At 43.2% G+C, this 15,314-nt stretch overlaps 1 protein-coding gene and 1 non-coding gene across 2 annotated transcripts in view; both read left to right on the forward strand.

Moving 5' to 3' along the window:
• The window catches only part of PLEKHG7 (pleckstrin homology and RhoGEF domain containing G7), a 63,727-nt gene that overhangs the window by 36,440 nt on the left and 11,973 nt on the right, over positions 1-15,314 (forward strand). The window contains 5 exon segments of the mRNA XM_059187532.1: positions 3,872-3,977; positions 5,238-5,339; positions 9,337-9,549; positions 13,530-13,713; positions 14,496-14,626. Of these exon segments, the coding sequence (XP_059043515.1) occupies positions 3,872-3,977; positions 5,238-5,339; positions 9,337-9,549; positions 13,530-13,713; positions 14,496-14,626 (736 nt within the window).
• On the forward strand, positions 4,221-4,323 carry LOC131840045 (U6 spliceosomal RNA). The gene has a single exon (XR_009357160.1). It is a non-coding gene; the product is annotated as a U6 spliceosomal RNA (small nuclear RNA).

Here is a 15,314-nt window from a genome sequence, read left to right on the forward strand (position 1 = left end):
CTCCCAATCCCATCTTGTTTCATTTCTTATCAGCCATTGGGCCGCCCACACAGATGTCTGGGACAACCATTCCCATGTCATATAATGGGCTTGGCTTACACAGCATATTCGTGATGTCTGCCAGGGAAATGCCTGGGGAAGTGCCCTGAGGTAGTGCAGTTCTGAGCAGGGAATTCTGAACAGAGAATTACCCAAGAACCATGGGGCCAAGAATGGGAAGGGAGCAGTCGCCTTCTAAGACCACAGGGAAGAAGAGGCACAGCGCCTCAAGGCTTCCTCTGCCCATAAGGCATTCAAACTTTGGCTACTCTCTTACACAGGAAAAATGCTGGGTTGGGAGACTCAGGTTCAAGGTCTGAATCTGCCTCTGACTTTGACCTTGGGAAAGTCTAGCTCTACATTTCCTAAACCAGGGTTTGGCAGACATTTCCGTATAGGTCCAGACAGTAAATATTTTAGGCTTTGCAGGCCACGTGGTCTTTATTGTAACTACTCAGCTCTTCTGCTGCAGCACCAAAGAAGCTATAGATAATTTGTAATAAAAAGAGAGAGAGAAATAATGTGGTACATTGGCGTATTACAATAAAACATTATTTGGGTAGCAGGCCTGGTTGACCCCACAAGCTGTCATTTAAGAATTTCTGTGCTAAGCTATGAAGCAGAGATGACAACACCATCTCTGGCTCTCTCATACCATCTCATCACTGCAATAATCAGATTCATTTTCTTTGAAAACTATCAGGTGCTATGCACATGTCAATTAATATCTTCTCTAAGTAATATTGATTGTATTGGCCACAATGTTAGGTACTTTGCCAGCAAACTTTAAACCACAAAGACTCAGAAAATTGAGAATTAGAGATGATATGTATTAGGATGCAGAAAATGAGTTCAAGTGATGCAGGATTTTAGTGGGCAATGTGGCTGTGGAGTTCACAGGTGGGAGGAACTTCAAGGTTGGCTCCATCAAAGGACTCAACTCCTAGGACAAATTTTTTTTTCCATATTTTACCCCTGCCTTCCATGGCATCAGCCCCATCCTATGGTGGGCTTCTGTTGTAGTAACAAGATGGCTGATGTCCTTGAGGCCAGAGAGAGAGAGATCACTTCTCAGCACTCATGCCAATGTCATGATGTTCATGTTCATTGCACTGGCTTCAGTCACATGCCCTCCCCTGAACCAACTACTCTAATAAGGAAGGAAAGCGCTAATTGGTTTAAAGCAATCAAGGCCCATCTCTACAAGTAAGGACTCCTTGGCTCACAGCACATGCAAGGAATGGGAAAGAGTAGATACTGAAGGGAAAAGCAGAAGATATTATGGAAGGGGAAGACTGAAGCTGGGTGGTATCCAATAGACATTCACGACAGAGCACTAACCCCCTGGCCTGTACTACCACCCCTGCCCCGTTAAACAGCATAAGAATTTTTAAATCCCACTGTAAGCTATACAAGCTTTTTTTTTTTTTTAGATTTTATTTATTTTTTTGACAGACAGAGATCACAAGCAGGCAGAGAGGCAGGCAGAGAGAGAGGGGAGGAAGCAGGCTCCCTGCGGAGCAGAGAGCCCGATGCGGGGCTCGATCCCAGGACCCTGGGATCATGACCTGAGCCCAAGGCAGAGGCTTTAACCCACTGAGCTACCCAGGCGCCCTATACAAGCTTTTTTAACTAGCATTTTCTGTTTGTTGTTTTTAGAAAAGTCAGTTTGAGTTTATTGATTTTCAAGTGTCACTGTGTATGTACAGTATTATGTATCAGTCTTCATATAATCAATGCAAGTTTCCCAAAGTTGGTTATATTTTGTAATTCAAGCAGTAAAATAAATAAACCAGAGGACTGGGTATCTTTTTAAATGGACAGATTTTCTACAGGGCAAAAATCTTATAACAAAAACAGTATTTCTTCTAAATTTTCCCTACTTATCTGTTGCCATTACTTCCAATTCTTACAATGATGTTGTTTAAATATTTGGATATTGCCAGATTTCCCGACAATCAGTACCCCAGGCAAACCTCAGAGAGATTGCGGGCTTAGTTCCTGACCTCCACCATAAAGTGAGTATCGCAATAAAGCAGGTCAAATGAATTTTTTGGTTTCCCAGTACATATAAAATTATCTTGACACTAGAATATATGTCCATCAAGTGTGCAACAGAAGTATATCTAAAAAACAATGGTCATATCTTAATTGCAAAATACTTTATTGCTGAAAAATGCTAACCACCCTCTGAGCTTTCAGTATGTCAGAACCCATTTGCTGGCGGTGGGCCTTGCCTCAGTATGGATGGCCGCTGACTGACCGGGGTGCTGGGAGCTGAAGGTTGAGGTGACTGTGGCAATTTCTTCAGATAAGACAACAATGAAGTTTGTCACATCGGTTGGCTCTTCTTTTCACTTGAACACTTAAAGGCTATTGTAAGATTATTAATTGGCCTAATTTCAATATTGTTTCAAGGAATAGGGAGGCCTGAGGAGAGGGAGAGAGAGAGATGGGCAATGGCTGGTTAGTAGAGCAGTCAGAACACATACCCAACGTCCATCAGTTAAGTTCACCATCTTCTATGGGCGTTGTTTGCAGAGCCCTACAACAGTTACAATAGTAACATCAAAGACCGTTGATCACCGATCACCATAACAAATAAATAATAATGAAAAAATCTGAAATATGAGAATTGTGAAAATGTGACACAGAGACATGGAGTGAGTCAACACCCTTGGAAAATGGCACCAAGAGGCTTGCTCGACATGGGGTTGCCAAAAACCTTCAATTTGTAAAGACGGGGTATCTGTGAAGTGCAAGAAAATGAGCAATGTCTGTACACAGGATTTGGGGAAGCTCTAAGTCAGTGGTTCTCAGAGTGTGGTCCTTAGACCAGCAGCATCAGAATCACTTGGGAACTTACTAGAAATGCATATTCTCAGGGCATCTTAGTGGCTCCATGGAGCCTACTTTAAAAAAAAAAAAAAAAAAAAGGAAAGAAAGAGAAAAGGAGGAAAAAAGAATATTCTCAGATCCTATCAGAGACCTATGAGTCAGAAATTTAGGGGATTGACACTAATCTTTGACTTAACAAGGTCTCTAGGTAGTTCTAATGCAAGTTTTAGAAACATTCACTGCATTAACATAAGGAAATAGAAACTGGAGAAGATTGGTGGTCTAAAGTCCAGCTTTTTTACACTTAAACTCCTTGAAATAATTGGTCCCTTTGAATGTTCATCGTATTTCTACAAAGTAGGCCTGTTTCAAAAAATTGATCTCTAGTTTATAGAATGAGGGCAAGTTATCTGTGAGAATTACAGTTCCTTCTTGACTTGCTGCAGTTTTCCTGTTGTATAAAGGAATCAGATCAAGTAATAAAAACATAAAGACTCCTTTAATGTTTCACCAATGTTTAATGCCTTTTCCAAATCTAAACATCTTCCCAGTTATCAGATATTAACTCATTTGTTGTCTATTTTTAATTTCTTGAACGTACAAGATATTTGGGTCTTTTGCAGAGGAAGAAGTAAATGAGAACTCATTATGAATGTTGTTTTGGTCTTAAGTTAGTGCCATTGGCAGGAAAAGAACCCTTGAGATTTCTTTGGCCCCGGGAAGCTGAGAAAGCCCATTTGAACAGATTATGTCCAACAAGCATCTGTGAGAGCTCACACAAGCAACAGCAACTTTGTACAGAACAGCTCATTTCCCATTTGTCCTATGGAGCTTAAATGTCATCATTTGTATTTAGGAAAATTCTTAAACCTTGAAAATACTGATTTCTACATTGTCTTCTAAAGTTATACTCAGGAGGTTGATGTTTAATGTTCTTGCAAAGGGCAAGTTTCAAAATTGGAAAATAGAAAGTAATTGCATTTTTTTAAAAAAGATCTTCATGAATACATTAAAATAACTACAAACTCATGAATATCTCCTGGATGTGGCTGTATGGAGACTTTTTGCAAACCTAGAGGCGTTGAGTCAGATGAGTCACAGTGGGTAGACATCAGTAGCCATGTTTTCAAATTTACCAAAGGATCATAAAAATGTACGCTTATTCTATTCCTGTGGCTTCTGTTCTATATTCCATCCCCATATAATGTCATGACCAGGAGTTTGGATTAATAAGCAGGAAATCTAAATGTCCATTGACATCTTTCTGATAGATTGCAGATATTACTGGGCCTTCGGTAACATCTTCCATCTTTCTGTGGTCATTTAAGAAGTAAACGTAATGTTTGCTTCAGTGGCACACATACTAAAACTAGAACCATAGAGAAAAGACTAGTATGGCCCCGGCACAAAGATGAGGCACAAATCTGGGAAGCATTCCATAGTTTTTCTATGATACAAGCTCTGGAACATCTTCTAGAATCTACTCAGGAACCCACCTGGTTTAGTGCTGTATTCAGAAGACCTAAAACAGTGCCTGGTGGGCCTGGGAGGCTCGAGACGCAATGTGGAATATATGAATTTCCTCAATAAGTAATGCTGAATACAAAAAAAAAAAAAAAAAAAAGTTGAACACATTCGTTTGTTTGTTTTATTTTTTTCAGATTTTATTTATTTGACACAGACAGAGATCACAAGTAGGCAGAGAGGCAGGCACAGAGAGAGGAGGAAGCAGACTCCCTGCTGTGCAGAGAGACCGGTGCGGGGCTTGATCGCAGGACCCAGGGATCATGACCTGAGCCAAAGGCAGAGGCTTTAACCCACTGAGCCATCCAGGCGCCCCAAGTTGAACACATTCTTAAGATCTCCATCATCGGGGGGCCTGGGTGGCTCAGTGCGTTGAGCCTCTGCCTTCGGCTCACGTCATGATCTCAAGGTCCTGGGATCGAGCCCTGCATCGGTCTCTCTGCTCAGCAGGGAGCCTGCTTCACCTCCTCTCTCTGTCTGCCTCTCTGCATACTTGTGACCTCTGTCTGTGTCAAATAAATAAAATATTTTTTTTAAATCTCCATCATCTTCATAAATATTTATTTTCAAATAAATGTCCTCTTCACACATATATTATAAATAAATAATATCTTTCTTCTAAAAAGGAAGAGAAATACCAACAATAATTTATATGTAAGATACACTGATAAGAAAATATATATTGGAGAGCGGAGAAAAAGAAGTCTTTGAATTTTGCCAGGACATAAGTTCAAAATGAAAAACATCTCTAAGAGTGATACCCGAAGCTCATCAATTTTTGACTCCTTACCCTTGGAAGGGTGACTACTCTTGTTTTCTTTCTCCCTGGCCCTTAGAAAAGCTTTGGTTTTGTGAACAGTCTTTTCAGTATCATCAAGGACTAGGCCAAGCCTTTGGAGACTTCACTGCTGGTGGATTTCATTTCCAAGCTCACAAAGGTAAGATCCTTCTGGGATGATCCAGCTTTGTTCCATAAATTCACCCACCTCCCAGGAGAGTTAGGTACGGGCTCCTTGATTTGCGTGCATGTGCTATCGTGCCTAAGAACGTTCCATGAATACCCTCCCATGAAAGAGACATCCTTTCCTCTGCCAGTCAACATCTTCCAAAATAACTTGTGGCTCCTGTTTGCCACTGTCACCCCTCCTGCGTGGGTTTTATGAACACAAAACTCTGCATGCATGGAAACACCATTTCCAAGTCTGTTTTGTAAAATTATTTTAACTTAAAGCAATATTCATGGCAACAGTTTGTGTAGGCTAATTACATGGTTCAGTTATTCTTCTAACGAAGTGCCAGGCTCTCAGAAAAGAACAAAATAAACCTTCACCTCTGTCAACACCCTTAATAAGACTTCTGTGTGAAGGAGAAGAGAGGAGAAACTACACCTTTGGTTTGAGAGATACTATTTATTTCCTGAGTAAATACTTGGACCTCCTCCCCCACTTTTTTACTTTGACTTTTTAAACCCAGCCCCTCCTCACGGAGCAAGATTTTAATTTTTACAAGCCATTAAAAAAAAATCCATAGATTGAGATTTACTGAGCATTTACTAAGGGCCTAGGTATGGGGCTGAGACCCTGTACATGCTAATCTGTAGAATTAGACGCTGTCCCTAGTTTGGGGGAGTTTTCAGTCCAGTGGGGGAGAAACAGATGTGATAATGATGCCAATGATATCATTCAATTGAGATAAATGCTGAGGAGAAAGGAGCATAGATATCATCAAAGAAGGCTTCTAAGTTGGGGCAGATGGCAAGAGTTTACAGATAGGAGATTCTTTGCAATGATGCTCAAGGTGAGAGATGAAGGAGTATTAAATGCACTGAAACAAGCATGAAGTTAGGTGAAAGTAACGAGATCTTTGGTCACCTCTGAAAACAGATTTGAGTAAGAAATGCTTTGAAAAACAGGGGAAAGAATGTAGTACTGGCAATTAGATAAACATCTCAGGATCTCTCAATCCTTCAGAACATGTTTAAATTCAGTTTTTAGTAAATAGTCTGGAAAAACATCCACTTCTCCTCAAAACACATAAGTTGTATTCGTCTGCTGGGGCGGCTATAACAAACTGTCACAGAGTGGGCAGCTGTCAAACAACAGAAATGTATTTCTCACCGTTCCAGAAGGTGGAAGTCCAAGATTAGGTCACCAGCATGGTCAGGAGAGGGTCCTCTTCTGGGTCGCAGACTTCCCATTGTATCCTCACATGGAAGAAAGGGCCAAAGATCTCTCTGGAACGTCTTTTATAAAGGCACTGAAACCATTCACAAAGGCTCTATGCTCATGACCTGGCCTCCCAAGGGCCCACCTCCGAATACAGTCACACTAGGGCTTAGAATTTCACACGTGAATTTGAGAGGACACAAATATTCAGACCATAGCATAAGAGCACTTGTAGCCTACCAAAGCATGGGGCATCAATAGACTCTTAATTCCAAGTCTGTAATATAACCCACGAGGGAGTGCTTCATATCATGTTACAAATGGGCAAAGGTGAGTTATAAAAGTTTTCCTAAATTTAAGTGGCCTATATCAATCAGGTTAACTTCTCACAATTTTTGTACCACAATAACAACCCCCAGATCTCAGTGGCATGGTGTCGTGCTTTGGGACCCAGGCTGAGGGAGCAGCCACCCACTGGAATGTTACCAGTCTTCATGGCAAAGACACGAGAGATAGGGCAGAGCCTTCACTGAGTCTTTAGGTATCTGCCTAAAGCAGCCCCAGGCATGGCTGTTCACACTTCAGAGGTCCAAGAAAGTCACATGGCCAAACTCACTGTCAATGGAGTGGGAACCTGTAATCCTCCCCAGGGAGGGGAACCGGATGGACAGGATCACCACACTGCCTCACAGGAAGCTCCCCAGAGGAAGACTGGGGCATTTGTTGTTCACACGTGAGCCATCTGTGTGAGTCACTGCGAAGGAGAAGGAAGCTTGGAGAGGTCACATAATCTGGCCAAGGTCACAGAGCTAACGGGCTATGGAATTGGATTTCTAAGCCCTGCTCTTCATGGCCTCAGCGGTTGCCTCTTCATCATGGCATTTGTCAAGCATCTCAGTGTCTTCTGAGAAGTCCTGCTCTCTATCTCCAAGTGTTTCCTCGCAGAGCTCAAAGCCCACTGATTGGAAAGAAACTCACAGGGTCGTCTTTCAAATTACTTCTTGCTGAAGCCAAAATGTGCCCTTTCTCCTCATTGTGTCTTATCCTCTGAGGTCCTACCAAAAAACAAGTTTTCTGGGCTTTTGTTATCTGTCTTCCCTACTGTCACTTCCTTTAGTGGCTTTGCAGGCTGGCCCTGCTTTCAGTGGTCCTGTTAGCAGGAAGTATGCGTGCCTCCCTTCTCCCATTCCATCACATGACAACACTATTGGGAAACCCTTGATGGGATCCATTACTCATTATTTTAATCAATAAATCTATCAAGTAGCATATAGATTTAGCAACATGGCAGGTGCTATGGAATCCCAAAGAGAGTGTCTCCCAGTAAGGTGGCAGAAGCATTGGTGATAAAGGAAGAGTAACCGTCTTTCCTAAGAACCCCTTCCTTGAGTCGTTGGCCCATTGGTGTGTGCTCAGTTAGACCCTTATCTATGTAAGCATATATGTAGGGATTGCCATCTGCCTTATTTGGAAATAAACTTGAGTTGGTTTACCCATGTGAAGTCACTGTAGCAGGTTTAGGACTGATCAAAGTTCTACAAGATTAAAGTAACAACATGGAGCTCTTCATCAGATTTTCTACAAGAACAGCGAAGCGGCCCAAATTTAATGCCGTATTTTTAGGAGCGAGCAGGAGAATTAAGTTTGTGGATAATTGAAGGACTATCTGATGAAGAGTTCCATGTTGTTACTTTAATCACGTACAACTAACGCTAGTTTAACATCAGCCAACATGAGCATGGAAATACAAGGTGATGATGGTGGTTGGGACCCATGTGGGTACCTAGGTCTCAACAAAGCATAAACAGAAGTAAAGGGTGAATTAAACTAAGATGTCCTAAGTAGAATTTCCTTTAAGAATGAAGGGTCAGGAGGCTGTGGTTTATCGAGGAGTTACCCGCTGATGATGGGAATACCATTTTTTGTTTACAAAGTGTTCATCCGAAAGACAACTTGTTTCCAACCACAGGGTCACAGCTCCTGCTGATTCCAGAGTTCCTCAACCGCTGTCTTTTGAGAGCCTGAGGCAAAAAGATGACTTTGGAATTTATTTGAAAGTAAAGCACCATTTTCTTTTATATTTTTCCTAGGACTCTTTGGATGTAATGGGTACTAGGAATTATTTCACCCAATTAAATGGGAAAGAAGAAAAATAAATGATCAACAATACATTTTAACTACAGTTCTGCTTTCCCCATAAATGCATGGTCCATTGCCCACTTAGGAATTTTACATGGTGCATATTTGGAAACATTAGACCATCATTCCTGAAATTTGGGCAGGGCTTCAAAATGCTTGATTTGTTCATTGTTTGTTTTGTTTTATTTTGTTTTGTTTTTTGGTGGTGGTGTTGGATTTTTTTTTTTTTTTTTTTTTTTTTTTTTTTTTGTGGAAGAAATTGGCACATTGCAAGGACAAAATAGAACAAGAACGGAGCTTTGTTTGTGAACAAAAGTTTGGCTTTTGTAGGATTTGGTCCTAGGAAAATCCTACTGCACAAAAGCCTGGAGCTCCATTTACACTCTAGTCTATGGGAATTTCAGCCCCACAGCACATCATGGGGCACAAAGTAGATGTTGCCCCTGGGGTTGGACAACATGGCGACTATGGGTACTAAAGCCTCAGAACAACAAGGAATTTCTGCTGGGGAACGTAAACATTTGCTAATAAGAAAAACTGGAACGAATTTTCCCTGACTTCCCTGGTTCCTTTGACACGCCCCCACCCCCAAATTTTGATATTTCTTTAGCCTTGAATTGTATCTTTTCAGCATCATGCCAGAGCCCTTCTGTAGGATCCAGAGAAGATGGTCCCAGCCTTTCCAGAAAACCAGTTCTGCCCTGCACCTGTAAGAAGGCCCCTCCTTCCTCCTACCCCAGAGCATCCCCTCAGAGGCATGGGAAGCAAGGCTATGGCAGTTCCCAAACCCTTTACCAGGAATCAGTGTGCCTTTGCCATGGCCTGGAGGTGCCAGAAAGCCTGGGTATGGTGGGGCCAAGAAAAGAGGAAAGATCTTTGGGAAGAGACTTGGCTCCATTTTTGTAACTTCAGCCTTTTGGCCTATTTCATTTGCTGCTCAAACCGAAAGCTCATTAGAGTTCCAAATGAATGAATAATGCTGTTGCAAAAGTTTTCCCTGGAAACTGATGGATTGGACTCCTGGCCAGGCCCCCAAACTGGGAAGGATCCAGGTCCGCTGCTCTCCTTTCCTAGCTAAGGCAGAGATGAAAGCCACTTGAAAGCCACTGCTTTCAAGTAACTATGCAATATCCCATATCAACTGGTTTACATTTACTTGTGAGATACGTATAGCACTGGAGATATTTAGGGAAAAGAACTAGGGGGTGCCATGTGGTAGTGACTACGTAGAATTTTTTATAACGCGTGATGCTTTACCAGGCACTTGCTCAAATATCTCTTTTACTCCTCAGCACAAAGCTATGAAGGCGATTACATTGTCCCCATATGTCCCTGAGGTTCAGAAAGATTGTGTCACTTTACAGGGTCACATGGCCAGTAGGTGGCCAAAAAGAACCTGGATAAATGTCTTCAGGCAAAATGGAAAAAAACAATGGTCTTCATAACAGAACTATTTCTAAAACTTTAGGGGAATTTCCTGTTGCTAGGGCGCTGTTAGCTTCAAAAGACAAAGCTGAGGAATCAGGGGAGGCTCTGGAGGAATAAGAGGTGCACCTGCCTTCCACAGCCCCATAGTACAGAACAACTGCAGCATCACCTATAGTTAATTTTATATATTATAACATAATATAACATATAATATATATTATATAATGTATACTATATAATAATACATAATATAATATATAATTAAAATATAGTATATTATTAAAATATACAATAAATAAAATTGTACATATAATGCTTATAATATGTAATAAATACATAATGTAATAATTATAATATATGTAATTATAATACATAATGATAAGTGATACATAATAAAAATAAAATATAATTACATAATAATGATAATATATAATAGTAGTAATAAAAGTGAAAAGGTGACTCCTTCTGGAGCCCTTGTGATGGCCAGGCCCTGTGCAGCCTGCTGGTCATCTGTGATCTCTTTGTCTGTACAAAGAGACATGAGATCTGACATGATCCCCATTTTTCAGGAGCTTAAACGAAAGAGGCAACTTTCTGGAAGCTATGGTCATTCTGGGCAGAGGCAGGAGGGATTCGAGCTCAGTGCCGTCTAAAGCTGACTCTGCCCTGATCTAAGCAGTGGGGCCGGAGAACTGGGCTCTGTCCTGGAACTGGGCGCGATGAAAGCGCTGGGATGAATTTACCCTCCGGGCCACGTGGGGCTTGAAGAGAGTCTGGATGTACAGGAGGCGAACCCTGATGGGAGTCGAATTCTCTCTGCTCTTTCCTAGACGGTTGGGATGAAACAGGGACAGACTGGGAGCTTACTGTGAGGTCTGTTCGTGTGCTTCAGCTAAACAAGGGCTAAGAGCTCTGCCTGCCGTAGACCTAGTGTTCGAGAAATGCCAACTCCAGTTTTGGGCGTTTGGGTTTTGTTTTTTTTTGTTGTTTTTTTGTTTTGTTTTGTTTAAGATTTTATTTATTTATTTCACAGACAGAGATCACAAGCAGGCAGAGAGGCAGGCAGAGAGAGGAGGAAGCAGGCTCCCTGCCGAGCAGAGAGACCGATGCAGGGCTCGATCCCAGGACCCTGAGATCATGACCTGAGCCGAAGGCAGAGGCTTTAACCCACTGAGCCACCCAGGCACTCCGCGTTCTAGGCATTTTGTGTAGATTAAATCATTAGAACTCCTCAGCAACCCGACAAGGTAGTCACTCTTATTCTCCACATGTCACAGATGAGGCTGAAGGAGCTTCTGTAAATTTCCCAAGATTCCACGGACGCTGGCTGCTCAGCCCAATGCTACATCCCCTCAGACAGATTTATGAGAAGAATGTTTTCATCTGAGGCCCTGAATTCCTTTCACTGTCCCTCTAAACACACTGGATACTTTTCATAAAACAAAAGCAGGCTCCGTTGATCTAGACTCTTCCATGAAAAAGCCTTTTATGTCCAATCTTCCTTGGCAGACATGTTCTTTTCTTCCCTAATGCACCTAAAAAAGTAAAGCCAATAGAGAGATGAAAGAAAAACTTAGAGCTACTTTTAGAATCATCAAATATCTTTCTTCTCTTTTCTGAAGCCTTTCAAAACTCTAAAATCTTCCAATTATCCCTGCCTGGATCTTTGACTAAATTGTTCACCACTGATGCTTCTTGCCTGATCGTTATGCGGTGGGGGGGATTGGATGTTTTAATACTTACCTGCATATCAGTGAGTGCTGGTAGCCCACACTGTCCCCTGAGGTGTGGAAATCTGGGGCAATGGCCCAGGGCTGTGCTTTGAGGAAATCCGTTACTGGAGCTCGCAGCCACCCCAGCTGGAACACAGCTACCAGTGAGTCCGCACACAAATCAGCCACGGAGGCCAGGGGCGAAGGACCCACCCCAGGCCCACCCCGCCATATGCCTCTTCTCTCCACTGGTTCTATCCCCAGCCTTTCTGAACCTGCAGTTCCTGCTTCCTTCTTCTTCCTTACACCCTTGATCAGAATCACAGCTGTTTTGAGCTGGATGAGAACTTGGACGTGATCTAGTACCTTCCACCATTTTCCAAAAGAGGAATGTGGGATACAGAGAAGGAAAGGTCTTCCCCCGGCGAGCCTTGAAGCCTGGCTCCATCCACCCCACCCCCGTGTGCTCACTTTCATGACCTGCCATCTGTCTGGGGGGGAAGTAAAAAGATCAGGTCTGGCAGAATGCCTGTGAGGAAGGAGCCCTGAATGTCTTCAGAAGAAACAACTTTGATAAAGCTGCTAGTGTGGCCCGACAAGAACCCCACGGACAGGGTCAAACTTGGAAAGACGGGCTAAAATTGCTAAGCCTGAGGCTGGAAGAGAAAAGGCAAAATCGAGGGTAAGAAAAAGAAAGAGCTCTCTTTTCAGAGAAGAGAATGGAACCAGAAAAATGGTGGCAGGGAGGCTGTGGGGTGTGTCTTCGATCTCCTCCCCCAACCCAAAATCTTCAGTGAAATAAATGTTAAATAATAATTCGAAATTCTAAAAGTATTTGGCATGAGTGGGTTTACACTGGAAACCAACACGGGAAACCAACTAAAGATCTTAACTCGGCATTTTTGGCCCATGCGCCTTAAGAAAGAAGTAGTGTGGGGACCGACAGGACTCCAGAGGCCAGAGAAAGCTGTTGGAACTCAGGATCTGCAAGAGGGCTTTGGGCTTCCTTGGTCCATGGAGCCCATTGTATCCCAATCTCCAAAATGCAAGGGCTGATATCTGGGCATGAAGGTGGACACAGCCAGCTGTCTTTGGGGAAACAGGGGTAGCCTCTACGTTATGCCTTGGTCCACTTGGTCCTCACTTCAGGGCCATGAGACAAAGAATTTAACCTGGACCTAGACTGATCATGAAAGTGAAAAGAGGTAATAGCCTACAGCAGGAAAGATATGTCAGTAAGGGCAGGACCCTTTTATACCTCAACGCAGGTGTAAGTGAGCGGGAGAAGGAAAGAGGAGGAGGAAGATGGCACCTGTGTGTACAGTAGCCAGAGACTTGGCTCAGTGCCATGTGTCACCAAAGGCCAGGGCCCCTCGAGACAGTGTCACATTCAGAGAAACAGTCCAGCTGATGAAGCAGATGGAGGAGTTCTCATGTATACTTGTATTTCTCAAATCCTTTTATGGAAATCCGGGTACGACCCACAGCAGTACTTACTAAGATTCCTTTTCCTGTCTCCCCAGCACCCGCACATCCAGCAGAGGCCTCCTGATGCAATCTCTCACTGTTGAAAATGGTCTTTGTCTTTATCCCTCCCTTCCCCGCTCTCTGCTCTGTAACATGGAGATCAGTTCAGCCTCTTTGACTTGTGTTTTCATTTTATCTTCTTTACCCTGATTCTCAGCAGCATCAGAGACTCGAGAAACTGCCCCAGCGAGCGAAAGTTCTTCCTTTCCTTACCACCCTCTGGTGTACATTCTCAGCTTTTCCGTAAATCACAATGAGGATGGGAGCAGAGCTGGTGAAGCCAGAAATCTCCCCCAAGGGCTGGGGAGAAGGAAGAAGCCCATGGGCAAAACTAAACTCAAGTGAGAAGAGTGAAGGAAGCTGGGGTTCGTGTGTGAATACATCTCATCACCGCACTGATGGCGCATGCGTTCTCTAGGAGATATCACATTTTTCAAACTTCTCCTGTGCCTCAGAGTCCTGATACATTTCCCTGTTTAGGAGGATTGGGTGGTGGTGCCACATGGAGGGCTAAGGACCGCTGCCTTCGTCACCACTCCTGGGAAGGCAAGCAGCTGAACAAGGATGCTTCTGTTTCTTCAGTTGGAGAGTAACAGGGTCAGTCTGTAATGTTCGATAATACTTCTTAACCACGTTTAAGGACTCCATTTCCAAACCTGAATTTGGTGCTGGTAGGTAGATATTTGCTGAAGACAGGTGACTACGGAATTTTCAAAACCAAAGTGTAGTCCACGGCTTATAACCTTTCCCCGGAAACTCACAAGTATGTTATGTAACTACCGGATAAAGTAAGAGTTTCTTGGCTTTTTCTTTTTTTAAGACTTTATTTCTCTGAGAGAGAGAGAGAGAGCGCATGTGTGGGGGCAGGCGGAGGGGGAGGGGTAGAGGGAGAAGCAGGCCCCTTGCTGAGCAGGAAGCCTGACCCCAGACTGGGTCCCAGGACCTGGGATCATGACCAGAGCCAAAGGCAGACACTTAACCAACTGAGCCCCCCAGATACTCCTCTAAGAGTTTCTGGTGTCCAGGCTTCTCAATGCCTTGATCGGAGAAGCCATATTCTGACACGTCTGCTTTTGTCTTCCGCCGTGGTGTGAACAATGAGGACAGCTGCTCTTGCCTTCAGCTGCGAGTGGGCCGCCCTGCACAGGCTGACTTGGTACCCCTTGTTACTGAAGAATGTCTGGAAACAGAGTAAAGACTCTGCAGAGGAAATCATGATCCACCCATCAAGGAACAGGTGACGTCACTCAGTAAGTCCCTGAGGTAGGTGACCCAGGGCTCCGGTCTAGTAGAGATGGGAGGTGGGGGTCCTGTGGCTGCTGGGAACCACTGGGGCTTCCACCCTGGAAGGTAAGTCCGTTAACATGAGGTCACGGCTCTCAGAAACCTGGGTTCGAGTTTGAGTGCAGTGCAAATCAAACACGCAAAACAATGGGCTCCAGTCACTTCCTGGCCGACCTTATGAGAACTCTAACAGCAAGTGTGTGAGGGCGTGGCTCTGTCTCCAAGGCCTTCAGAAGTGAGTTCCGGCAGGAAAAGACCTACTTCCCAGATGATTGAAGGCACTTTGTTTTTAACAGCCATACTGAACCCACGCACAAAGCAAATGGGGGTAAACACCACAGGGAGACTTTCCGGAGGATAAATTACCATTCATCACTTTTTTTTTTTAAGGTCACTGAAATCCAGGGCCAATGTCGAATTATGCTCGTTGCAATCTCAAGAACTGAAATTTGGGACTAGGAACTAAGCGAGCCCTATGATGACTTAATTCGTGGAGCTCTGTATAATAATTTAATTATTTGAATTTACAAATAAACCCTTGACATAGGCCTATAAACCAAGATTTTCTGGGAAGCGTCCAAAGGGAACCACTCAAATTGATTATCAGTTGCACAGATATATATATATATATATATATATATATATATATATATATATA

This window comes from Mustela lutreola, chromosome 8 (genome assembly GCF_030435805.1).
Source record: "Mustela lutreola isolate mMusLut2 chromosome 8, mMusLut2.pri, whole genome shotgun sequence".
NCBI lineage: Eukaryota > Metazoa > Chordata > Mammalia > Carnivora > Mustelidae > Mustela > Mustela lutreola.